The sequence below is a fragment of the Chlorocebus sabaeus genome, chromosome 13, assembly GCF_047675955.1.
Source record: "Chlorocebus sabaeus isolate Y175 chromosome 13, mChlSab1.0.hap1, whole genome shotgun sequence".
Classification (NCBI taxonomy): domain Eukaryota; kingdom Metazoa; phylum Chordata; class Mammalia; order Primates; family Cercopithecidae; genus Chlorocebus; species Chlorocebus sabaeus.
The window spans coordinates 49229371-49256449 of NC_132916.1; the positions used below are offsets into that span (position 1 = coordinate 49229371).

The 27079-nt window shown below is 35.8% G+C and overlaps 1 protein-coding gene across 2 annotated transcripts in view; it reads left to right on the top strand.

Moving 5' to 3' along the window:
• RNF217 (ring finger protein 217) overlaps positions 1-27079 on the top strand; it is a 133991-nt gene that overhangs the window by 77944 nt on the left and 28968 nt on the right. Inside the window, exons 2-3 of one of the 2 annotated variants that reach the window (XM_008007169.3) lie at positions 9900-10133; positions 22516-22680. In XM_008007169.3, coding sequence (XP_008005360.3) covers positions 9900-10133; positions 22516-22680 — 399 coding nt within the window. The remainder of the gene's footprint in view (positions 1-9899; positions 10134-22515; positions 22681-27079) is intronic. The other variant, XM_008007171.3, reaches the window with a different exon arrangement.

The window sequence follows — 27079 nt, forward strand, 5'->3', positions numbered from 1 at the left end:
TGACTGAAGCTGTCTTCTCTCGACTCGTCAAAGTCATTCTCCCTCCAGCTTTGTTCCATTGCTGGCAATGAGCTGCGTTCCTTTGGAGGGGGAGATGTGTTCTGGTTTTTAAATTTCCAGCTTTTCTGAACTGCTTTTTCCCCATCTTTGTGGTTTTATCTGCCTTTGGTCTTTGATGATGGTGATGTACTGATGGAGTTTTGGTGTGGGTGTCCTTTCTGTTTGTTAGTTTTCCTTTTAACAATCAGGACCCTCAGCTGTAGGTCTGTTGGAGTTTGCTTGAGGTCCACTCCAGACCCTGTTTGCCTGGGTATCAGCAGTGGAGGCTGCAGAAGATAGAATATTGCTGAACGGCAAGTGTTGCTGTCTGATTCTTGCTCTGGAAGCTTTGTCTCAGGGGTGTACCCTGCTGTGTGAGGTGTGAGGTGTCCGTCTGCACCTCAGTTGAAAATGCAGAAATCACCCATCTTCTGTGTTGCTCACACTGGGAGCTGGAGGCTGGAGCTGTTCCTATTTGGCCATCTTGGGCATGCCCCTAAGATATTCTTTTTTATTATCTTTAGAAACTTTTTCATTCACCTTTTATATTTACAGTTTCAGTCTACCTGGTTTGAAGTAAAAGTCAAGACTGATTTGTGTGTGTGCGCGTGTGTGTGTGTGTGTGTTTTGCAGCTCCTCATCTGTTAAAGTTTTTTTTTTCAATTTTGCTTTTATTTGTGTATTTATTTTATTATATTTTAAGTTCTGGGATACATGTGCAGAATGTGCTGGATTGTTATATAGGTATACTTGTTCCATGGTGGTTTGCTGCACCCATCAACCCATCATCTAGGCTTTAAGCCCCGTATGCATTAGTGATTTCTCCTAATACTATCCCTCCCCTTGCTCCCTAACCTCTGACATGCCTCGGTGTGTGATGTGTCCATGTGTTCTAATCATTCGACTCCCACTTATGAGTGAGAACATGCGGTGTTTGGTTTTCTGTTCTTGTGTTACTTTGCTGAGAATGATGGTTTCCAGCTTCATCCATGTCCCTGCAAAGGACATGAACTCATTCTTTTTCATGGCTGAATATTATTCCATGCTATGTATGTGCCACATTTTCTTTATCCAGTCTCTCATTGATGGGCATTTGGGTTGGTTCCAAGTCTTTGCTATTGTGAATAGTGCTGCAATAAACATACGTGTACATGTGTCTTCATACTAGAATGATTTATAATCCTTTGGGTATATACCCAGTAATGGGATTTCTGGGTCAAATGGTATTCCTCATTCCAGATCCAAAAACAATTGCAACAAAAGCCAAAATTGACAAATGGGATCTAATTAAACTAAAGAACTTCTGCACAGCAAAAGAAACTATCATCAGAGTGAACAGGCACCCTACAGAGTAGGAGAAAATTTTTGCAATCTATCCATCTGACAAAGGGCTAATATCCAGAAGCCAGAAGTAACTTAAACAAATTTACAAGAAAAAAAAGCCATCAAAAAGTAGGTGAAGGATATGAACAGACACTTCCTAAAAGAAGACATTTATGCAGCCAACAAATGTGAAAAAATGCTCATCATCACTGGTCATTAGAGAAATGCAAATCAAAACCACAATGAGATACCATCTCATGCCAGTTAGAATGGTGATTAATGGCGATTAAAAAGCCAGGAAACAACAGATGCTGGAGAGGATGTGGAGAAATAGGAATGCTTTTACACTGTTGGTAGGAGTGTAAATTAGTTCAACCAATGTGGAAGACAGTGTGGCGATTCTTCAAGACTGATTTTTTTAATGGATATTAAACCAACAGCACAATTTATTAAAAAAAAAAGCACCCTCCCCACTGCTCTGTAGTGTTCATATGGAAGTGGTTTTGTTCTATTCTCTTTTCTGTTCCATTGTTCTATGATCTATCCTTGTGCTACTGTCATACTAATGTAATTCCTGTAGCTTTATGATCAGTCTTATTTCTGGCAGAAATAGTTTTACAGCTTTATTTTTCTAGATCAAGAGTAGTAGTCTATTCAGGCTGTTGTATCAAAATACCAAAAACTAAGTAGCTTTTAAACAACAAGCGACCAGCAAGGCACTTGAGGCTGAAGTTTTCTACTTGGGAATATGCCTTTTGCTCTGGTTGCTTCTTGTTACTGTGTGTTTGGTATATCACTTTTAGTTGATGTACTTAAATGTGTTTTTTTTTGTACTGTATTTATCTTTCTTAGAGTTAAGAGATTTCTAGAATTTTTGACTGGATTTTTAAAATCATTTTTAGAAAAATTCAAAGGCATCTAGCACTAAGCCCTGTACTAGCTTCTGAATAAACAAAAACTCATATGTGTCAGTAGAGCAGGCACCTTCCCATAATCACTGATGAGTAAAGTGCTGGGGACATCAGTGAGTCTGAAATCAATCTGCCCCCATGGTGCACCTCAAAGTAATTAATCCACACCAACTACCTGGAGCTGTGCTTTGCCTGTAGTAGATCTATGTATATTTTGTGATTATTGTTACCGCTTTCGTTACAGTATTCTTTTCTCTCTGTCATATTAACATGTTTCCATTTTTCAAAACAGAGGACATATGAAATCCTCTAGTATCAAATGAGCAAAATCCAAAGCACCTTGTAAACTGTCATGACCAACACTTAAAACCATGATCAGAGTCATAAACCACACATTTGATAAATTGAGCAATGAGGCCCAAGATTTGTACTTTTTCTCATCCTTTTCTTTGGAGAATTTAATTAATTAGTCTGCCACTTTTCCAAAGGTCTTCATCACCTGAGTCATTAAGTTACTTTTGAGTTCTCCCAGGTGGCAAATTAGCCATGTAGCTTGAATGTTAAGTGGATAATAGTGTCTCTTAATGATGCCTTATAGATGCCTTTAGAGTTAAGCAATATTTTTCTTTCAAGGTTGGAAATGTTTTTGTTCAGAAAAACTGAAGAGCATCTTTTTCAGTGGTATAAATAGTTGTATTAACATTGAACACACAGAGCAGCAAAATATCTTTAAGTACTTAATAGATAAAATCCAGTAAACAGAAGTTAGATGATATGTTATTTAGAATGTTAACTTGATACTAAAAAATTGACATTTTTGGAGATATATAGTATCATAGTTATGGTTTTAAAAAGACTTCTTAATTTTTTAGCCCCATACTGAAATATTTATGAATGAAATGACATGATATCTGGTATTTTCTTGAAAATAACATGGGAGGGCCGTATTACTCAGGGTATCGAAGAAATAAGATTGGCTATAAGTTGACAATGTAAGCTAGAGGATGGCTGTTTAAGGATTCATAATGCTAATCTGCCAACCTTCACATATACTTTTAATTATCCCTAATAAAAAGTTTTTTAAATTATTGGGTAAATATTAGATGAATTAATACCAACAAATCCCATTTGCTAGAAGACTATCAATACCAGTTTAATTACTACATTCTCAAGGTCTATGAAGGCAGGATTCATGGCTTAATTCACTTTATACTGTGAACTTTTATATTACCTATCCTATTGTTAGGAGCTTGATACAAGTTTTTTTTTTGGTGTATTAATGATCTTTCTTTTCTAATTTAATTTTTTAAGTTCTGGGATACATGTGCAGGATGTGTAGATTTGTTGCATAGGTAAACATGTGCCAGGGTGGTTTGCTGCAACTATAAACCCGTCACCTGGGTACTGAGCCCCACATGCATTAGCTGTTTTTCCTAATGCTCTCCCTCCCTCCACCCCATCCCCTGACAGGCCCAGTATGTGTTGTTCCCTCTTGCCCCCCACCCCTGCTGTGTCCTTGTGTTCTTGTTGTTCAGCTCCCACTTATAAGTGAGAACATGTGATGTTTGGTTTTCTGTTCCTGCTTTACTTTTCTGAGGATAATACCTTCCAGCTCCATCCATGTCCCTATAAAGGACATGGCCTCATTCCTTTTTATGGCTGCATAGTATTCCATGATGCATATGTACCACATTTTTTTTTTCTTTTTTAAAAAAATTTTACTTTAAGTTCTGGGATGCATATACCAAAGCAGGGGGTGCAATCCTAGTCTCTGATAAAACAGACCTTAAACCAACAAAGATCAAAAAAAGACAAAGAAGGGCATTACATATTGGTAAAGGGATCAATGCAACAAGAAGAGCTAACTGTCCTAAATATATATGCACCCGATACAGGAGCACCCTGATTCATAAAACAAGTACTTAAAGATCTACAAAGAGACTTAGACTCCCACGCAATAATAGTGGGAGACTATAACACCACATTATCAATATTAGACCAATCAACAAGACAGAAAATTAACAAGATCATCCAGGACTTGAACTCAGCTCTGGATCAAGTGGACGTAGTAGTCATCTACAGAACTCTCTACCCTAAATCAACAGAATATACATTTGTCTTAGTGCCACATGGCACTTATTCTAAAATCAACCACATAAATGGAAGTAAAACATTCCTCAGCAAATGCCGAGGAACTGAAATCATAACATACAGTCTCTCAGACCATAGTGCAATCAAATTAGAACTTAGGATTAAGAAACTCATTCAAAACCACACAACTACATGGAAATTGAACAACCTGCTCCTGAATGACTCCTGGGTAAATAACAAAATTAAGGCAGAAATCAAGAAGTTCTTTGAAACCAGTGATAACAAAGAGACAACATACCAGAATCTCTGGAACACTGCTAAAGCAGCGTTTAGAGGGAAATTCAGAGCACTAAATGCCCACATCAGAAAGCTGGAAAGATCTGAAATCAATACCCTAACATCACAACTGTAGAAAAGCAAGAGCAAACAAATTCAAAAGCTAACAGAAGACAAGAAATAACTAAGATCAGAGCAGAATTGAAGGAGATAGAGACATGAAAAAACCTTCAAAAAAATCAATGAATCCAGGAGGTGTGTTTTTGAAAAAATTAACAAAATAGATAGACCACTAGGTAGACTAATAAAGAAGAAAAGAGAGGGGAATCAAATAGACACAATAAAAATGATAATGGGAATATCACCACTGATCCCACAGCAATAGAAACTACCGTCAGAGAATACTATAAACACCTCTACATAAATAAACCAGAAAATCTAGGAGAAATGGATAAATCCCTGGATACATACACCCTCCCAGGACTAAACCAGGAAGAAGTCGAATCCCTGAATAGACCAATAACAAGTTCTGAAATAGAGGCAGTAATTAATAGCCTACCAACAAAAAAATGCCTGGGACCAGACGGATTCACTGCTGAATTCTACCAGAGGTACAGAGGAGCTAATATCATTCCTTCTGAAACTATTCCAAACAATTGAAAAGGAGGGACTCCTCCCTAACTCATTTTATGATTCCAGCATCATCCTGATTCCAAAACCTGGCAGAGACACAACAAAAAAAGAAAACTTCAGGCCAAAATCCCTTATGAACATGGATGCGAAAATCCTCAATAAAATACTGGCAAACCAAATCCAGCAGCACACCAAAAAGTTTACCCACCACGATCAAGTCAGCTTCATCCCTGGGATGCAAGACTGATTCAACATATGCAAATCAATAAATGTAATCAATCACATAAACAGAATCAGTGACAAAAACCACATGATTATCTCAATAGATGCAGAAAAGGCCTCTGATAAAATTCAACATTCCTTCATGTTAACTCTCAATAAATTAGGTATTGATGTAACATCTCAAAATAATAAGAGCTATTTATGACAAACCCATAGCCAATATCATACTGAATGGGCAAAAGCTGGAAACATTCCCTTTAAAAACTAGCACAAGACAAGGATGCACTCTCTCACCACTCCTATTAATGATCTTTGTTCTTACTTCTGTTAAAAAATTAGCAGTGAAGTAATGCATTTATTAATTTGCTTGATTAATATATATTATCTGTATGTATATATTAAAACCTCATGTTGTATACCATAAATACATAACATTTTTGTCAATTTTTAAAAATCTCATTGATTCCACTTCCAAAATACACCCTGTATCTTGTTACCTCTCAGTCGTCCATCAACTGCCTGTAACAGTTAGACATCACTTGTGGGAAGAGTCATTGAATCCAGACTTCCATAATTCTCCCAGCCTTCACTTTTATTCCTCTACAGTCTCTTCTCCAAGAAGAGCTTGTCAGTCCTCCTCTTAAAACCAGTGATTCGTGTTGTCTGTAATACAGACCTTTTACCATGACCAACAAGGTCCATGTGATCTGTCTTCTGCCTAACTCCAACTTCATCTCATACTGTTCTCTCCTTCCTGTAGTATGTATTTTTGTCACTGAGTTCTGTGCTCTGAGCAGAGGCACATCAGACACCTTCTGGCTGGAGCCAATGTTCTTGTTTCCTTTATTTGCTGTCTCTTCCCCATGTTCTCTGCATGACAGGCCTTTCAGTTCTCAACTCAGGTTGTCATTTCCTTAGAGATTGCTTCCATGATGTGTAGTTCATTCATAACACAGGTTACAATCTGCCTTGTTTATTTGCTTGTTTATTATTCATTTCCTCCAGTAGAAACCCTGTGTTTCTCTCTCCTCTTATCTCTCCAGAAGTCTATCACACTACTTAGCTCACAGAAACCACATTTCACTGAAATCAAAGATGTGATCAATAGTAGGATGCAGTATTTGGTTATGCACCACCAAGAAAATAAAAACACTGCCAAGTAAACTACGTACAATACTAATTTCTTTTGATTATAAAAAAAACTTGACTTTCAAGAAATTAAAACGTGCTTTTAAAATGCATTCTTGAATTGATGAAATACATACCTTGCTGAACACGTGAAAAAGTGTACTTCACTTAATCATAATTAGTTGTTTGCTAGTGATCTTTTGAGGACAATTTTCTGAAAAATATATGCATGTAGAGGCCAAGAGATTGCATAGGTGATGAGTAACACTGTATTTTGAAAAAGAGGATATTGTTAGTATGAAGAAGAATGATTGTATGAGTAGCTGTTCCAAACTGCCAATTACTGGCTTGTCAACAATGATCCCAGTTCTGTAGGCCTTGAGTGGGCCAGGAAACTGGAATGCCCAACAGACACTTTACAGACACTTTAAGAGACTCGTATACAGTTGTTCTGGAAATAGATTCAGCCCTCTATAGAGGGAAGACAGAAAACAGAGATGTAAATTGCTAGAGCTGGTAGTGGGTAGGTATGGGAATATGCATCTGATTGCTTCTATGTGTTCAATAAAATATGAGGTCTTTGGTTCAATGTAGTAGGATAGGGATTTTGGAGCCTTGAGAAAGAAGGGAAGGGAAGGAATTGTCAATGCAGAGGGTATGAAATCTAGAGGAAGTAATATATTCTATGGAAATTGAATAGGTTTGCAGATTTGAGCAATACTGCAGTAGAAAAGTAAGCGTTTGATTGGATGTTGGATGGTATCCTGATGTGGTTGAGTAATAAATACCCACTGCTGAAGGAGTATCAAGACAACCTGCCCTCTTTAGCTGCCTTGGATTGTTCTAGTCCCTAAACTGCATTCAGTTTCCATAATACCTGGTCATTCCTGAGTGGCTGTGAAATTGCTGCCTCCATTGTTATCATTTATATAGTTAAAATAAACTCATAGGTGAGGAAGGCTGGATTCGAACACTGACCTGACAATAAAAAATTCAGGCTCTTAATCACAAAAATGTACTGCTGCCCAATAACAAGTGCCCCTCGTGGCCCAGGTAAGCCCGTTTTCTGTGGACTTAAAAAAAACTATCTTTTACATTCTGAAAACTGCATAGTTTTCTATTTAAATAGGAAAAACATACAGACTCCTAAGACGGCTTCATGCTCGGCCCTTGTGCTCTGGTCCAAGCTGGTTCATCTTTACATAACAGCCTCATCTTTCCTTACTCACACTTTGTGGTCCAGGCTGCTGCTCATCTTTAAGAGCCGTCCCAAGGCTGTGATCTTTTAAGTTCAGATGCATGTGCATTTGGGGTATGCTAGTGCTGTGTTCTCTTTCCTCCAGGCCTTTGCCCAAGTTGTCTCTTTTGTCTGCTTGGAACCCCTTCTCACCTTTGTTTGGCTAAATCCTGCTAGTCTTAAGCTCTCACTTGAAACCTCACTTCTTCCAAGAAACCTCTTCGGATCCCCCCAAGTCTGAGATTACTGTACTTCTCCTGACACTTTGTACTCACCATTTTGCATCCTGATTCCCTCTTTACTGACCTGCACCTGGAAACCTTCAGTACCTAGCCCGTACCTGCCTCAGAATCGTGCTCGATAAATGTCTACAGAATATTAAAAGAGGAAACATTTTGTCATTTTTTAATGCTTAAGTTCTATACTTCATTAAACCAGGTTCTTAGTATGTTACACAGGGGTTTTTATCTACACAAAAATCTCCTGAGAATTTTTGTCTTGAGGCAGAACAAAATAATTTATTCTAAAACATAATTTGAATTATAATAGCGTCATAACACTGTAACATGAATAATAAAATCTGATTGGGACTGTGAGCAGACTCATCAGAAAAAGTAGAAAAAAATGGGCACATATTTTTAAATCCTCTCTGGGCCGTGTTTTGTACAATAGTAGCATAAAATTATGCAACAGTTTATACTTTTAACAGGTCAATACTAATAAGGAGAATTATCCAAAGCCAGCCTCTTTCATTTTGCTTTCAGCTTAGCTCATGCTCTTTACTGATATTCAACATGTCGGCCTGCAACTTCTTAACTACCTTACCTCAAGTTTGTGCCAGATAAATAGCACTGTTAACAGTTACTATGAATTTAGTTTTCTTTTTTTAACTGCTCTCTGTGGTGTTTTTCTTTCCCCAAACTGCGTGGCTTTCTCCTATTCCTACCTGAGTCTACGTAGCATACTTTTCTACTGCAAGTGTGTATGCTTTGCTTTCTGAGAATGTCAGATTCACCCAAATAAAACAGAAAGGGTTTGGTGTTGTTTGTCATCTGGAGTTTTTAGTGCCTCCCTTTACTACATTAGGATGGACAAAAGAGATTGTAATGTCATGAATATAAAGAGTTATTGTTCACCACTTACGAAAAACACTCTAGCTACTCATTATTTCAAAGTTGTTTATTTTAATCATTTAAAAATTAGTTGTGTCCATACTTTGTGCTGTAATCTTTTATTGTAATATTTAATGCTAACCATATCTAGTACTCCATACCACATACTAAATGTCGCGTTTTGATGTATCCTCCCTTCTCTCCTAATCTAGCACCATAGTCCTTTGAATACATTAATTTTGTAAATTATCTCAGTAGTAGCCAGATTTCATAAGGATTTTTTGACACTGTTGTAGCTGGTTTCATTTTCTTACTTGTTCCTATGATTCTCATTATATAGGAACTACTTACTTTATGTTCTTAACACAGAAGGGTCAGAGGAAAAAACAGTTATTTTTTGTAACATTTTTTAAACTATTAGGCATTCTACATTACAGAATCTCTTTAGTCCTTTTAAAATAGTAAAATGTGCCCAGAGTTTAGTGCTGAAGTATTCTGCAGTGATGTTGAAAAATATGAAACACCTTTTAGTTGGCATGTTGTCTAAATGCTGCCTGACCCTGCAGTTCTTGCAGTCGGTGCATCATCTGAATGCTGTGTAACCTTGCAGTTTCCAGAAACATGAGATGATCATTTGCTTCTTTGGTGAGCCTGTGGCTTAGGTCCATTTCTTGTCACAAAAACAATAATCAGAGAAGACTTAAATGCCCTATAAATCATTTCGGAAACATTATATAGTGATTATTTTGGTATTGCCGAAAGCAGGTATCAAGGTGATTAACATTGATTATGTTATCTTAAAAATTGCACACAATCCTTTATTGCAGTCATGAAATAAGTAATACTGTATACAAAAAAAAAAAAAAAAGAAAGAAAGAAAATAACCAGTGACTTTTTTTTCCTTCCATCTGCTCTTCCATCATGCAGGTACAACTTGGCCAAGTAGAAATCAAATGCCCCATCACAGAGTGTTTTGAATTCTTGGAAGAAACAACTGTTGTCTATAACTTAACGCATGAAGACTCCATCAAGTATAAGTACTTCTTGGAACTTGGCCGTATTGATTCCAGCACCAAGCCATGTCCTCAGTGCAAGCACTTTACAACCTTCAAGAAAAAAGGACATATTCCCACCCCTTCCAGATCAGAAAGCAAATACAAAGTAAGCATTTTCACCAGAGTTGTGGGTTAGACGTCACATAGCAGAAGCAGCCAGATTAGATCCACTTGTGGTGGGCATTAAGGGGGTTTCTTTACGGAGCTGAAGGTGAGCATTTATTGGCCATCATTCTGAAAGCATATGGTTTGGGGAGGCTGATGATAAGAGCGCACTCTTAAGGAATTAATTACAGTTTTGTCTTTGACTTTAACCATGTTGAAAATTAATCTAGTAACCTCATTGGAAGGCTGATCTTTAATAATAGTTACTACTACCAAATACTAAATAAATACTAAGACTTTTTCTTTATTATTATGGACTTGATTTTTTTCCAGTGGTCCCAATGTAAGTCTCCTCTTGCTCTATCTATAATAGGTAAAAATAGTATAAATGATATCATTCATTTATTCAACAAATACAGAATATTGTATATGCTAGGCAGTGTGCTGTTTGGGGCCTATAGAGCAAATGTGATATAGTCCCTGCTTCAAAAAAGTCTAATGAAGATGGGAGAGACATGTGTTCTAAAAATGACCGTCCAATATGATTAGAAAAAAACACAAAACTGTGTACATATAGGATGCTTTGAGAACACTCAAAGGAGGATTGGGCTCTAGGATGTCAGGAATGGCTTCACAGAGGAGGTGCAGTTCTCCAGACTGATAAACATGGTGAGCATTTCAAAGCAAGGAATGAGTAAGTGCATGGCCCCTGAGGCTAAGGCCAGGCTTGTTGCAATCAAGTGCTTCTAGAGCTGGTGGAGAGTAGGGGAGAGGCAGCTGATCAAGCAGATAAGAGCAGATCATGTTGAGTCTTGTGCAGTTTGCGCAGAACTTTGGATTTAACTCTGTAAGCATTAGAGAATTAGAGAAATGTCATCTGGCAGCATTCATAGAAGCTATCACAAGAGGGCCAGACAGAAGCCTGGGAAACCAAGGCAACAACTGTGGCAGCAGAGCCTTGCTTCATAGCCCTGATTGTGTATTAGAATCACCCAAGGGCTTTCATGACACACCAGTGCCCCAGGCCCACCCCAGAACAATTGTCTTCCAAAGTTTTGAGCCTCACCAGGTGACTAATCCACAGCAGAGAATCTTTGCAGTAAATGAAGCAGAAAACCAGTGAGGCTGTGGCAGTAGTTTTCATCCTTGTCATTACAGCAAAATGGCAGGATGAAGTGGTTTCAAAGGCTGTTTGAAGTCCTCTCCATTTAAGGTAAGTTTCTGGTCACGTTCCCTTTCTTGAGAGCAGCGGTTACATTATTCATCTTGTAGCTTTGAGGGGACCATTGTTTAGCAGGTAGTTTCCTCTGCTGTTGCAGTGATAAGCTACAGTATTTGTAGATTAATCAAAGCTTCTTCATGAGTCGTCCTTTGAAACTGCTTGACTCTCATAGTTAATTTACTGTTTTTATATAGGCCATTCTCTATCAGGTATAACTGTTAGAATAAAATCCTTTTTTTCCCTTCTATAAAAAGCATTATTTTTGAGGTTACAAAATTGTATAACTAAAGTATTGCCCTACAGTGCTGTTGAAAGCTAACTGAACATTAATAGAATACTTTTATATCATGCTATATATCATTAGATTATGTTAAGTTATTTTTATTGCAGTTGTGTGTTACTGTATAAGAACAGGAATTTAGAAGGGCTTGTAATTCCATAAATTAGGATATTCAATTTTTTTCTAATATTTGATATATAGAAACTCAGACTATACTAATTTTTAAAATTGCGGTAATTAAAACATGTACAAAATTGAGTTAGAGTGGGAATAATTGAGTAATTTTTAAATGTGTTGTTTTCATGAAATGGATAATAGAGTTATAATTTCAGTCAAAATTATGGCAACAGTGAAATGTTTTATATCTCATTTCATCTAAAATCACCAAAATCATGTTGTGATGAGTGTAATGTATCACAGTACACATGTACTGAGAGTGAAATGTGTAAAAATTGACAAATAGAAGATTCTATATTTATATAATTTTGAGTGATCCGATGCTATTCTGATAACATTTCCCAGAGGTCAGGCTTCTCCAATGTCTATCGATTTGTTGTGGGTAAGAAGGGAAGCTGGGGCAAATGGATCAACATCTTAAATTTGTTAAACTCAACTGACTCCTTTCAATTAGTAGAGGAAAAGAAAAATTTGCTTTGGTGTGAGGAGGAATTCAACAACACAATAAATGTTGATTATGAAGCAGTTAAGATCCTCAGCAGTGGGTGTGAGGTGGAAATCTCATTACACTATAAAATGAAAGTTCAGCAAATTTCAAAAGAGTAAAACTACCACAGAATTTGAGGATGATTATTTTTGTTACTCTTCCTTACTAGTGTAGAAGAGAAGATCGATAACAGAAGTCCGTAATCTCCTTGATCTATGTTGTACAAAGTTCTAGCGATGATTCAAGTAATTCCTGAAGCAATAATTTTTACTTCTTTTAGTGTAAAGTTTATATAACATTTTTCATCATGAAACTCTGTGGTCTACATTAACATTAACTGCTTGGTTTACATGCCCATACCTGTCTGGGTATTATAGATAAGGAGAGCACTGACATGGATACCCCAGCCAACCAACTGTGAAATTCATGGGCCCAGTATGGCATCCTGTACTGAGAGTAAGATCTTTGTTCTTTGCGATGAACAGGTGAACATTTTTTATTTTGCAGTATTTTTAAAAATTCAGTTTCCCCAATAGAATAAGGTAGTTCCAAATTGGTGTCATTTATTGTAACTTTAAGAGGAGTGAATTTAAGTACTCACACACAATACATTGCATCATAAGGCAACAGAAACAGAAAAAAAAAAAAAAAGATTGCTGCTATTGTCTGTGCAATTTAACATCTCTTTATAGTAATGTTTACAGGCTTAAGTGGGTTTGTATCTATTGATAAAACCCTTGTAATGTTTATTTTAATATTATTCTGAGTCATTGATTCACAGTATCTTGATCCAAGATGCCATTCTTTGAAAATTTATTATGGCCTTTGCCGTCAGTTCAGCTATTTGAAAATATTATAACTGTTTTATAGCTGCGTTAGTGCTTCTCACATGAAGTTTGAGACCTAAAATATCATATTTGGGGGTTTTAATTTTTGTAAAGACCACTTGTCAAATTGTTTATACTCGGCAGATGGATAAAGGGTAAAAAGAATATAACAATAAGCAGTAACTAGAGCTCCTACCTGTCCATTCTTCTAGGCCCAATACCCAACAATTCCCTTCTGGCAAAAATTTGAGTAAATAGAGCTTTATATTATGTTCTGAACATTGTCAAACTCATACTATATCAAATAGAACAAGTGCATTTGTGAATTGAGAGATTTACATTCAGACAACCTTGCCTTTTGTCAAATCCAGTCTCACTTTTTCACTCATAGTATTTCTGTCTTCTTCTCCCTAAAACTCTTGTCATGATGCCAAAAAGGCTTACTATTCCATTTCTACAAAATTGACTTCAATTTCCAACTAGAAATCCAATTTCTAACCTGAATAGTTCCTATAATTTATCAGTGCAACAGCAACCACATATCAATAAGAGAACAAGTTAATGATGGAGAAATAAAAAATGTTGAAGTTGTGACTCTAATGTCCTCATGTGATGCCTGGAGACAGACACATCACCCACACCGAAAGCTTTTCACTATAGCAATTATCACCTGGGATTTTATGATATATGTTTGTGGTTATTTGCTTTAAGTTTCTCTTTCTAACTGGTCTCTAGGAGTCCAGGTCCAAATTCACTTCATTCACTGCTGATAACCTGTGTCAAGCACTATGTCTGGTAGAGGGTGCACTCAAAATATATTTGTTGAAGAATTCATGTAAGAGTAAACACATCAAGCCTTGAGATGTTGCACTTACCAAGGTGGGAAAGGCAGGTCAGAGCACTGCTTTCAAACTGGAATTAAACTCTCAGCCTGTCACATATTAGCTCTGTCACCTTGAGTATTGTTTCCACGTCTTTAACTGGGGATAGTAATAGTACCTATGTCATAAGAATGTAGTAAGAATTAAATAAGATCACACATATAAATTGCTTAGCACCATGTATGATACATACTGGAAAGGATTATGATGGTTATTATTATTAGGCAAAGAGAGCAGAATGAGCAACCCTGGGTACTGAGAAGGGCATGGGGGAGTAAAAAAGAATATAGTTGAAGTAAAACATGGGGTAAGTGGTGGACAATGGGCAGAAAGGAGGGGTAAAATTGACTATGTCTGGAAGAGGAGGAGCAGGTTTGGGAAACGGAAAATTAATTCAGTTTGAAATATGTTGATAGTGTTAAGTTTGAAGACCCGTTAGGGCATCAGAGATGTCTAGAAAACATGACTCAGGAGTGATTTGCTGGAAGTCATCAATATTGGGGGCAGTGAAGGGGATGGTCATTGAACTTACGAAAATGAAAAAAATATTCTTTGGGAGGTAGAGGAGGTGATAGCAGTTCTTTATGGAAGAGAGGAGAGACGTATAAAGGATTAAAAGTAGTTATTTTACTCATACAAGTTTTACTGAGGTAGGTGCAATTCTAGGTTTCGTTCTTATTCCAAGTGTAGACTTAAGAAATGATCCCCCTTTTCATATCGATTTGGAGAAAGAGTTGAAGGTCATGCTCATCAACATGTTAGAAAACATGTTAGAGGTAATTCTCTTGTTGGTTTTCTTCAGACAAGACTAATAATCCCCACTCTTCTTCCCACAAATGTTAAGCAGAATCTTGATAATTTATATAATGGCATGTTTGATGCATCTTTTACCACCAGGTGAAAGAAAAAAACCAATAAAATTCCCTGGAGAAACTCTGTCTGTGTTCTTACTTTAGTTCTCTAGCTGTCTTTTTTTCTTTCTTATAAATCCTCTGAGTAGAAATTACCTTTTATAAACACTAAACAAATATTTTCTCATGTGGTAAAAGAATTTTCTAAGGGCTTTAAGAATACAGTCAAATGAATTGGTTGTTGAGAACTGGTGTACTTTAAAATGTGCTTAATCTTCCTTCTGGTAAAGATGACTTGAGAACTGTTTCCCATATGTAAAAATGTGTAAAGTTTTCCCATGAACATGTAATTAGTATGCTGTTTTCTTCCGGTTTTCCCTGACACCATCACTTTAAGTTGACAGTGTTTACAAATGGAGAATCTGGTTGTGCATCTTCCCTACAAGGTTAGGGTAGCTTACAACACACACTGATTTCTCTTGGGATTAATATATCACTCATGTCAGGAGCCGATAGAAAAAAAGTGTAGTTTCTTAAATGGTTGTTGTTGACATAGATTTATGAGGCAGATAAAGACAAAGTTGTCTAGCCCTGTTGATAGACGCCAGTGTAAACAAAGTGTGTGTTACATACATTACCCTTGAAAAAATGTGTAACACTTAGCTATGATGCAAGCCTACTAAATTATATTAGCATTTCTTTCTCCAGTTACTAATGAAGTGTTTTGCTAAGACTGTTCTTTGTTTGCTTTTTTGATGCATAAATTAGACACAATATTTTTAGAGGTTTTTAACTTGTGCTTGAACTTCTAACAGCCAAATGTTGGTCTTTATCTGATATTTAGCCTACACTTCACCTTAAAAACAAACAAACAAAAAAAACTATAGTAATAATCAAATCTTGCAGCTAGGATAAATTGACCTGCAGTGATACTAAGAACTGTTTTCACTTTATCCCGTTGTCATTGGGTCTTTAGCACAATGAACAAGTGAAGAATCGTCTCTCTCTGATGGCCCCTGTGTTAGTGTGTTAAAGTAGACCAATTGTGGTGTTCATTATAAAATGGTCTGGAAGATATTCTGAAAGAAATGAAGTGAAGACCTTACATTTTTTATCTACCACCCTCTGTAGTACTACCTTTCCATATTTACCTACTTAGATTTGTAAGATAATCTGCTGGTGCTGTGTACACAGTTCACAGATCCCCTCTACAATATGCCTACCAGTTGGCCATGCAGACTCTGAACACTGCTTTTGTTAAGGAACTTGTTGTTAATAGAATCATTCCTTTCCATTTTCAAAAACCTCAGATTTGAAAGAATTCATTGTTACCTTTGGGCTAAGGTATGCTTCCCTCCTGCCTTCACTTATTCCTCACAGAGAATATTCCCATTTCCTTTTGTACACTGTAACACAATGGACCTCTTGCTACTTTATGTGGGTACCTCTTGTGAGATGTCATCCTGATGCTGTTGTGTTCAGAACAGGACATCTTGTTCAAAACAGTATGATACCACATTTTTCTGGCCAGGACTTTGGGCTATGCAAATCAGGGAAGAATTTTCCAGTACCCTTGTATTCACCAGTGAAGAAGTGGGTCCTCAGACAAGAAATAGACCCAGACAAATGCTTCTCTGGGCTTTGCTCTCTGTATTTACCGGAAGAGTCTGTAAATGCCTAAGGTGTTTCCAGGTGGTAGGAGCAAGACAGACTGATATGGAATAGTGATTTTCAAATTAGGGAGAGAGTCCTTTTTCAAACAACCCCCATTCTCAAGTTCCAACATGCTGTCCAAAAAAATGCATGAGTCTGGCTTGAACATAAAAGCTAGTATTGAGGTGAATGCATTGTGCAATAAATAATTGTGTTGCATATGTAAAAGGAAATCAGTATTGAGGGAGTTCAGTAAGGTTATTTATATAAATAGGCACCATATCTCAATATAGCTTACCTTGTCATGTGTTACTCTACATTTTGTGTGTGTGTGTGTGTGTGTGTGTGTGTGTGTGGTTTTGTTTGTTTGTTTTATTTTGGTCTGCTGTTGGTCCTCAGCCTTTAGGAAAGTTTCTCTTTCCCTTTCCAGCATAGTTTTAGCTGTGCTGTGAGAAACTAAGGCAAGGATCACTTGGCCACCTTCGCACTGTGTTCAAGGGTGCAGTGCCTCATGAAGGCTGTATGTTACTGGCATTTCCATGCAGGGAGAGCTCCCCAAGTAGGCAGTGAAATCTCAGGGAGTAAGATCAAGGCAAGAAGTCAAAACATATTTTCCCACGTGGAGAATTTCTTTCCATTGCCATCCTTTCTTTCCAAAGCCACAATCTGGCTTTAGGATTTGATGTTATAAGGGAGCGAACAGTGTGCTTCCTTGAAAGTATTTGAAGCCATGCATCAAGACTCATTTTCTCCTCTCTATAACATGCTGTACCTCTCCACATCTCATCTTCAAGAAAAGCATCTTCAGTTTTTAAAACATTTTTATAACTAATAACTACAAGATTTCCCAGTTATTTACCATTTTGGTTCATTTCTTTAGGACATACCCGACTCTGACAGCCATGATTTTTACGTGTTTCCTATGCAGAGTTTCTGGACCCTGGCATATTTTGGGGGACATGTCAGGATTATAGGAACTTACTGGCTCTGTTAATTGTACACTTAGCAAGGATCAAAGTTGAGCTAGCTGAAGTGACATCTCTGTTCAGGCTACATTAGAACACTTGCTGTTTTCTCAGTGCATCATGTGCTCTTGGTCCTCTGTGTGGTGGCTCAGGATGGACCCTCTACCCAAAGTGTTACCTCAACACTTGTCTCGGTAATATTCTACTCATTGTTGAAGGTCACATTCTCTCTGAACGCTTATGTTCCAGCCTTCACTGAAGCCTGTTTCCCTGGCACCCACTTATCCTAGCTTCTATTCTAGCAGTTACTATATGCCTTTATAGCTCTTTTGGTTTATATCTGTCAGAGCCCAGTAAGTTCCTGAAGGACAAATATTTTCATTTCTTTCTGCATGCAATCAACATAGGCAGTTCCTGCTACTTGAAGGTGCCCAATAAATATTTGTTGAACGGGAAAATGAATTGATAAATGTGTTTCATTATTGGGAATCTGAACCTGAGGTTCTAGTAAAGCAAATCCTTTTTGGAAAACTGAATTAGCTCTTATATTTGCAGTGCTACTTTGCACATGGATGTTGTCTAATATTTTGAATTTGATAAGTAAAGATTTTGTGATTTATTTGAAATAATGATGTGTATAGGGGTGTCTAGCATTTAAGCAGGAAAATAATCATCTGGGGTTTTCTTTGGTTTTAGACACTGTTTTTATTTTGTGGGTTGTTTCCTTACTTGACTTGATGAATTATCAGGAGAAAATGCCATTTTCCTAGGGCAGGTGAGTTGGTGTACTTTCATCTCAGTATAGCACAGATTTCTGGTAAAACTAAGGGTATTCAAAAGTCAAAAATCTAATGTAAAGTTCTTTTATCTTTTGTGGATTCTGGAGAAAGCTAATCAAGATTCTTAGCTTTGATAACTTGATTCTTGAAGCACTTGAAGCCCTGCTTGCCTCTTTTAAAAGAGTTGTGCACTGATCATAGTGTTCAGTAAAAGTTCATTAGGATAATGTGTTTAGTAAACATCATCTGATAATATAGGAATTAGTAATACCATCTCAGCCGCTAGTCATAAATTAGATATGTTGGTTTTTCTTTGAATTCATTTAATGTTAACTGATACGTGGTATCTAAACTATGTGCAAAATCATTCATTTTACATGAGACTAAGCCTTTGACAAACACAGTTCACTGAGGAGTGAACTTGTGGGCTGTTGGAGAGATTAGACATCTACATCCCTAATGGAAGTTCCATAAGAAAGGTACTGAATCTAGTTGCAAGGAATAGGGAAGACAACTTGAAGAAAGGAGCATTTGATCAAGATAAGATTTTAGTAGATGTAACTCATTGGACTCTTCCAGTTACCAGAAGCAGAAATGTGCTGTTTCTTGGGCTACCTCAATTAGTGAGGTTTACTGTAAGGCTCCATGGGGAGTAGGAAGGGCAGGAAAATATTCTCTGCAGCTGCCCAGGCAGGCCTCATAGAGAATCAGACACAAGCTCTGGTAGTGTGAGAGCCCGTCTGTTATGTCACCAAAAGTCAATGTCTGTGTCCTTCTCCAGTGGTCTGCATTGTAGTCACTTAGCTCTTCTCTGTCTTTGCCTCCATGAAGGCATCCTTTGTATCTCCATGACACTCCTCAAGAGAGAAAAATCTATCTTGGCTAATCTCCATTCAACAATGAGCACCCCCGCTACACAAAGCTCATGCCACCGCTTAGGCAGCTTGCCAACTAGTGGATACGTGTTTTTGGCTTAGGGACTCATTCCTGGTCCAATAAATTGTGGTCTGAGCGATAGAGTCACATGGTATAAAGCAGAGCCTCTCAAACTTTAGGATGCATACGAATCACCTTCGGACCTTGTGAAAATGAGCACTTTTGGCTCTAAGGTCTAAGGATTCATGAATTCACCAAGTTCTCAGGTGATGCTGATGTTTCTGGCCCTGCAACCACACTTTGAGCCACAAGGACAGGGCATGATGACTTCTGTGTGACTGTAATTACTAAGAAGGCAGGCACTCCATGTGGTGGGTCTGTGGTTGTGAGATAGCATTTCATGTGGAAGAATAACTGTAAATAAAAGAGTGGAGGAAGATGCAGTGTTGATGTCTATATGTGTTTACATAAGGCCAATTTTGAATGTGATTAAGTTCAAAATGAACGAGGCATCTTCAGAACAAAAATTCTGGGACAATTTCACATGTAGTCTTTTAATACCCAAGTTGTTGGAGTTGGCTGTTAGTCATTTTATGATTTTAATCCCAAGCAAATAGTGATTTTGATGTTTTCAGTGAGAGATAGCAATCCAGTATGAATTTAACTTATTCATATTCACTTGAGAGCCTGCCCCATAACTTTGGTCACAGTTTCCCACTAAGTCTGTGCTGTTGGTGAGGATTTGCATTAGGATCTGCAGTAGGACTTGGTTGTTTATTATGAGCCAGAGTCCCAGGGTGGAAACAACATGACAGATTCTTTATTATTCTGGTGCCTTAGGAGAATCATGCATTGCTGTAATTGTCTTCATTAGAGATTCACAAATGTGATAGTTCAGCACTTACTCACAAAGATCTTTGAGCCATTCAATGTCTGACATTTATAGAGCGAATCCCAGTTTCAAAGCATCTTTACATTCATACTAATATTTCATAAATACAATCTAAGACTGATTAAAAACTAGAGAGATCTTTTCAAAAAGTTTATTTAATGATGCTAGAATCTAGTGATTCAGAGTTATGAATAATGTCCAGTAGAAAATAACTAAATTAACTATTCAGGTCTTCTGACTTAATGGTAGATGCCTAAGGAAAAGCAATTTTTTCCTACTTTCCTCATTTCATTCATTACATTCAAAAGGAAGGCTCCATGTGATATTTACATCTAGTCTTCATTGCTCAATGACAAATGGAAGTAAACTTTTATATTGTTTTCTTAGCTGAATCTCATCTACTTCAACTTGTTTTCTTTTAAAAATGATTTATTTTAATTGTAATGATCAAAAAGGAAAAAAAGTTATTTTAAATAACTAAATAGTAACATCCTTTTTTTAAAAAATTTTTTTGGTGAAACCAATAGTTTCTCAATTTGTATAGAGTAGATCTTGAAAAGAATTTTCAAAGTTCACCTTATCTTGGTAATCATGTGGAATTCTGACTTATTGAATAGTTTAATGACATGACCATCTTTGACTACTACATTTTTAAGTTGCCAGTTGTCAAAGAACAAATGCCGTTTGGTATAAGAAGTATAGTGAAAAGTATGCTAAATGTGGAGCCAGACAAACTTACGTTTAATTTCCTTCTTAACACATATTTTCTGTGTTACCTTCAGCAAGTTATTTAATCTATCTGAGTCTCATTTTCATCATCTGTAAATTGATGATATTCATATCTACCTTCCAGCATTATTTTGAGGGTGAAAATAAATAATGCATGTAACATATTAAGCATAGATATTACCATTGAATAGAATTTTGATAAATAAATAAACATGAAAATCTTTTAAGCCTTATGACAGAATGCCATTTTTATATAAAGTTAATAACAAAAGTACTTTTACTTCATATTTTCACAGGAAGAGCATTATCCATTCTTGACATAAGTGAAAATTACAGTGCTTTGAGTTGTTAACAGAAGAGCTGTGATTGTAATTTGCCACTCAGCTAATTAATCTATATAGTAGAACCTCCATTGTTAAAACAGTTGTTTTCCAAAAAATTAAGTGACGGTATTGTGTATAGTTTACCAAAGGAAATTCTAACCTTTAAAATCTAGTCAGCAAATTCACATGTGCTGCAGTGACGTGACATAGAGGAGCAAAGAGAGTGGTCAGTTATAAATATAATTGATAATGAGACAATTTATTAATCCATCGTAATCACATGAGGCTCTGTAAGTCAGGCTATACTCATATGCTTTTAGAGAGTTAGGAGTGGAAATAATGTGTATGAATGGAATATTCCACTATCATTCAAAATAAAGGAAGTCAGATAAAATAGCTTCCATGTCAAGCGGAAGACATATTCTTACTAAACTTACATATGCACTGTCATATACCGTCCACATAGTGAAATATGAAGGCCCGTTTCTGATGGTTTTCTAAGTACAGGCCACAGGGCCACTATATTGATACATTTCTAATAATAGAATGCTTTGCATTATTTTTATAATTAGCCTCCCTTACGTTGGTAGCACACCAGGAGTATCCATTATTTTAGATGCTGCTTCATAGCAAATGCTGTTCTAGCAGTTTCTTACTGTGTTTTTGTTGTTTTTGTTGTTTTTGTTGTTGTTTTGAGACAGAGTCTCACTGTAGCCCAGGCTGGAGTGCAGTGACACGATCTCGGCTCAACTGCAACCTCTATCTCCTGGGTTCAAGAGATTCTCATGTCTCGTGTCATCCTCCTGAGTAGCTGGGATTACAAGCATGCACCAACATGCCCACCTAATTTTTGTATATTTAGTAGAGATGGGGTTTCACCATGTTGGCCAGGCTGGTCTGTAACTCCTGACCTCAAGTGATCCACCCGCCTCAGCCTCCCAAAGTGCTAGGATTACAAGCATAAGCCACTGCAGCCAGACTGCTACTGTGTTTTTTATTTGATGAAGCATCTGTGGGGCTTTTAAAAAATAAAATGAAGTAAGCCATTCTTAAGAAGACAATGGAAATGGCTGGGTAATTCATTCAAGGGAAAGGTGAATTAAAGGGCAGCCTGAGTGTGTGGATTTGGGGCCTTGTGAGCCTTCAGGTTTAATCTGGGAGATTGCACTTAAAATCTAGGAGATTTTCCTAAAGCTAAATTGGTTTCCAGAATCAAATGTTTAACTCCAGGACAGCCTACAAATAGCCAAGTCATCCTCGCCAAAGCAATTCTTTCCCCTAGTAACAGAGTATTCATATCTTAGTATAGTTTTGGTCTTATAGAGGGGGAGGCATTTTAAATTATAAACTTTTAGCTAATTTCCCCAAGCATCACCTTCTTACCCTTTTAGACACTTTCAGTATGTCCACTAGTAATTAATATGATTTTTTTGTTACACAGATCCAGTGCCCTACCTGCCAATTCGTCTGGTGTTTTAAGTGCCACTCTCCTTGGCATGAAGGTGTTAACTGCAAGGAGTACAAAAAAGGAGACAAATTGTTGCGTCACTGGGCCAGCGAAATTGAGCATGGGCAGAGGAATGCCCAGAAGTGTCCAAAGTGCAAGGTGAGATAACTTTTAGGAGGAAAAGAAAAAACATGTACATGTGGATATGACTGAACAATATTTACAGTATTGAAGCAAATGATAACTGTCTTAATGTCGGTATGTAGAAAAAGAGTATTTGCTTTTTTATTTTAGAAAAGTAATTATATAATTAAACTGAAAATTTTTATAGATAAACAATGTATATTCTTATTATTTGCATTACTCTTCAAAATTTAAGGAGGCCACATATAAATATTGACTTAAGATACTGGAGTCCTTATATTACATTTAAAAATGAGGATGTACTTTATAGGAAAAATATAGCATAAAAGTGATATAAAAGTATTATTTCTAGTCTGCCACATCTACTATAATTACTTCTCAATTACATAGGTTTTGAATCCTTGCAATCTTGCTTTTCTTTCCTTGGTGACATTGCTGATCACTTAAAAATTATATTAAATTGAACTGATTGTTTTGCTTTTTTGCAAATCTGGTGAAATAAAAGCTCATAGCTAAAATCAGGACTTAGGGATTTTATGAATCCCACTTTTCATCTTTCTTTTGATAATCATGCAAGTAATCAAGACTTAGCAGGCAATTTGAGCTCAGACCTAGATGTGTTCAAAGTTAGCCAAGTAAACAGCGAGGGAAGACTCACCTATGGGGAGGTCAGCCAGTAAATTCAACCAGAAAACTTTGCATTTGATAGTTATAGTATAGGGATCTGTTGAAGTTTGAAAGTTTTAAAAAACTTACTTTAGAAAATCATATGTTCATGTACACTTTGCCATATGTGGTTTCTACCCTTTGCCAAATTTATTTTTGGAAAGAATCTCTAAATTGACCTAATTATCTTTTAAGCACAATTCTGCAATTACTTCTTGGAGACTTATCACCAGATAAATGAAACTTGATTGCCAGAAAATGTTTAAAATTCAATAATTATGAATACAATTAGAAGTAAAAGTATATTCTAAGCCTATAAATGACCATAATAATAATAAATGTACAGATTTACTATACCAAATTCACATACTAGTTTATAAATATAGTAAGGAAAAAGTATTGTATGAAATAACGTGTTACATTTTTAGCAATTGGAAGAAATTTTTGAAATAGTTTAGATGACCTGGCTTTCTAATAGAGGTGATGTCTAAAGATATTTGGCCTAAAGTTCTCTTTGTTTTCCTGGTAGAAGGCAAATTCATCCACAGTCACCCATTTTGTTTTAGGACTATTTCAGATCACTGCATCAGTTGCTCAGTGCTCTTATTTTTCATTCCATTAAAGAACAACTAGAAAATGAGGCCTTTCCCACCTTTCTCTTTCCTTTTTAGTTTATTCAAAGCTACTGCTCAGTTTCAAACAAAACAAAGACCAATAGGGACTTGAGTACTGTTAAGTTATTCTACTTAACAGTTATTCATACGTACACTTTATATCCTTTGGAAAGCTGTAAAAACAATTACAAGTTAGCCTGGTTCTACAGCTGGATTTGGAATGAACACCACTACAGCATTATACATTATACACTGGGGAAATTCTGAATAAACTGATGTAACACAAAATACATACATTTACTACTGTAATCTGTTAACCCAACCTTAAATGGACTATAATGTAAAGAAAGAAAAAGAAGCCAACCATGGGGAATTTACTGAATACTCTAACAACTTCCCACAGTTGTAACAAATGTAGATAAACTGTTAAGAGAAAGCATAAATGTTGGTTCCCTTTTGAAGTAGTAGCTAAAAGGTCAGGGCTTTAAAAGGGATTACCTTTTAAATAGCTGAAAGGAAAAGAACTATGGAATCAGTTGACATTATTACATTGTAGCGGAGAGCCTACTTTCTGGTGGGATTTGGGTTCTATGAAGTTTCTGTCTAAGTCATATTTTATGATTTATTTGGAGTATAAATGGTTTCATTTATCTTTCTCTTTTAAGCGTGACTTTAAAACTTTACCTTTTTTGTTGGACCTTAAAATTACGTTTTGCCCCATGAAACATTTCTATTGTTATAACAGAAACCCGTGAGGAGGTGTTACTCCGTGAATTGATTTTTGTTTTATACTGTAAGTCTTTCTTTTCATAAATATATCTTTTACCATTTTTAAATACAAAGTAGGAAGATGATAGGAATTTGTGAAAAAGAAATGAAGTTCTCACATAATGCCTCCAGGTAAACAATTATCACATATTTTCATATAAATGCTTTCAATCATGATAACCAAATGTATTTACAATTTTGTTGTGAAAGTATATATATTTGTACGCTACTATAGGTATATGTTTTAAATTAGTTCATAATTTTAGTAAATATTGTTATTTATTTATTTTGAGACAGAGTCTTGCTCTGTTCCCCAGCCTGGAGTACAATGGCACTATCTCGGCTCACTGCGACCTCCGCCTCCCAGGCTCAAGCAATTCTCATGCCTCAGCCTCCCAAGTAGCTGGGATTACAGGCAGGAGCCACCATGCCTGGAAAAAAAAAAAAAAAAAAAAAAATTTGTTTTTTAAGTAGAGACAGGGTTTCACCATTGTGGCCAGGTTGGTCTCAAACTCCTGACCTCAAGTGATCCACCTGTGGCCTCAGCCTCCCAAAGTGCTGGGATTACAGGTAGGAGCCACCGCACACAACCATATTTTGATTTTCAGATGATTTATTTATCAAGGTGATATAACATCAGATAGAAATTTGGAAAAGAGAGGGAAAATATTCACCCAGAATTCTGCTGCTCCAGTATACTTACTCCTAGCATCTTATCGTGTGCCCTTGGTCTTTCACCCTATTTAAATGGCTTTTTAAAAAACTTTAGTTGTGATGTTCAAATAATTTAATATCATTAATATTTTCACCTAACATTGCAAACATTTCTCATATTACTAAATAGTTTTCAAAACATATATTTCATTAACTATGAACTGTATAACACTTGCTTAAATATTCCTCCACTATTGGATACCAAGGCTTGCTTGGTTTGTTCTGGGAATAAAAAATAATTGTGTATTATAAATAATGTGTGGATGATATTCATCTAGAATTTTTTTTCCATATTTTATACCTTTGAAAGGATATATTTATAAAGGTAGAATGATTGTTGATACCAAGTTTTTAGTATTTAACACATATTGGCAATTTGCTTCCTAAAAGGAATGAATCAATTTATAATTCCACCTAGAAAGTTTGAGGACCTGTTTCAGTATGAGCATTTGTTGGCATTTTAAGTGCTTTTTAAATATTAATTTAATAATTTTAAAATATTTTTTCTTGTATTTTATATTTTCCTGTTTGCTTGTAAGCTGAATATAAATTCATGTATTTTTGAGTTTGTAATGCTCCCTTTTAAAATTTTCTGTTCATACCCTTTGCCCATTTATGTGGGTGCATATTTTGATTTTCAGATGATTTGTTTATCAAGGTGATATAACATCAGATAGAAATTTGGTGCATATTTTTATTATCAAATTATATGAGCTCTTTATTTAGATATTTAAATTCCACTTCTGGCATTATTTTCTCTACATTTTCCCTATTTTCTGTTTCTTCCTTTTTATTTGTGTGGTAGGTTTTGTTTTTTTATTTTTGTTTTTGTTTTTTTTACTTAATTGATTTGCATATGTATTGTTTAATTTTTTTTATTTTTGTTTAACCAAATTATTCTCTTTCTTTGTGGTCACATACACAAGCACATATATGATATAAATACATATTTTTATATATTTACATATCTTTATATATCTTTTGTAAACATGTTGCTTCTAAGTTTAAAAAGTCATTTATTCAGAAGTTTGATTAAAAGTTCAATTTTCTTCCTTTCTTTTAACTATTTGATTTTTTAATATTTTAACTCTTTAATCCAACCATAATTTATTTTAGTGTTTATTATGCATTGGGTACCTGAAGTAATATTTTTCCAAATTGAAACCATCTAACCTAATTGTGTTTATGGGATGACTTTCCCCTTATCAAATGATTTGTAATTTATCTCTAAATTACATCTTAAATTACAATATCTTAAATTATAATACATGATAGTCTCTTTTCTTGCTGCTAATTTTTAAAGAAAAATTTGTACTTACACTGGTGAGTTTTAAATGATTATGTCTTTGTTAAATTTGCTAATCTAGGCAAAGTTTGATAATCTATTAATTCATTATTTTAATTAGTATTCTAAATGAAACAAAATTTTATCTTATTTATTTATAAACATTACTTCTCTCTTAGTGAGCTTTTACCTTTTTCTCAAATGGATAGACCAATTTAATACATGATATAGTATTATGAAGAGATTTGACTTGTGCTTAGAAATCAAAATTTTTATTTATAGTTGTATTATGGCAGATAATACTGATGAACATTGAAAGTTTTTTCCTCATAATCAAGATACTTACTTACAAGTATGGTTTTTATAA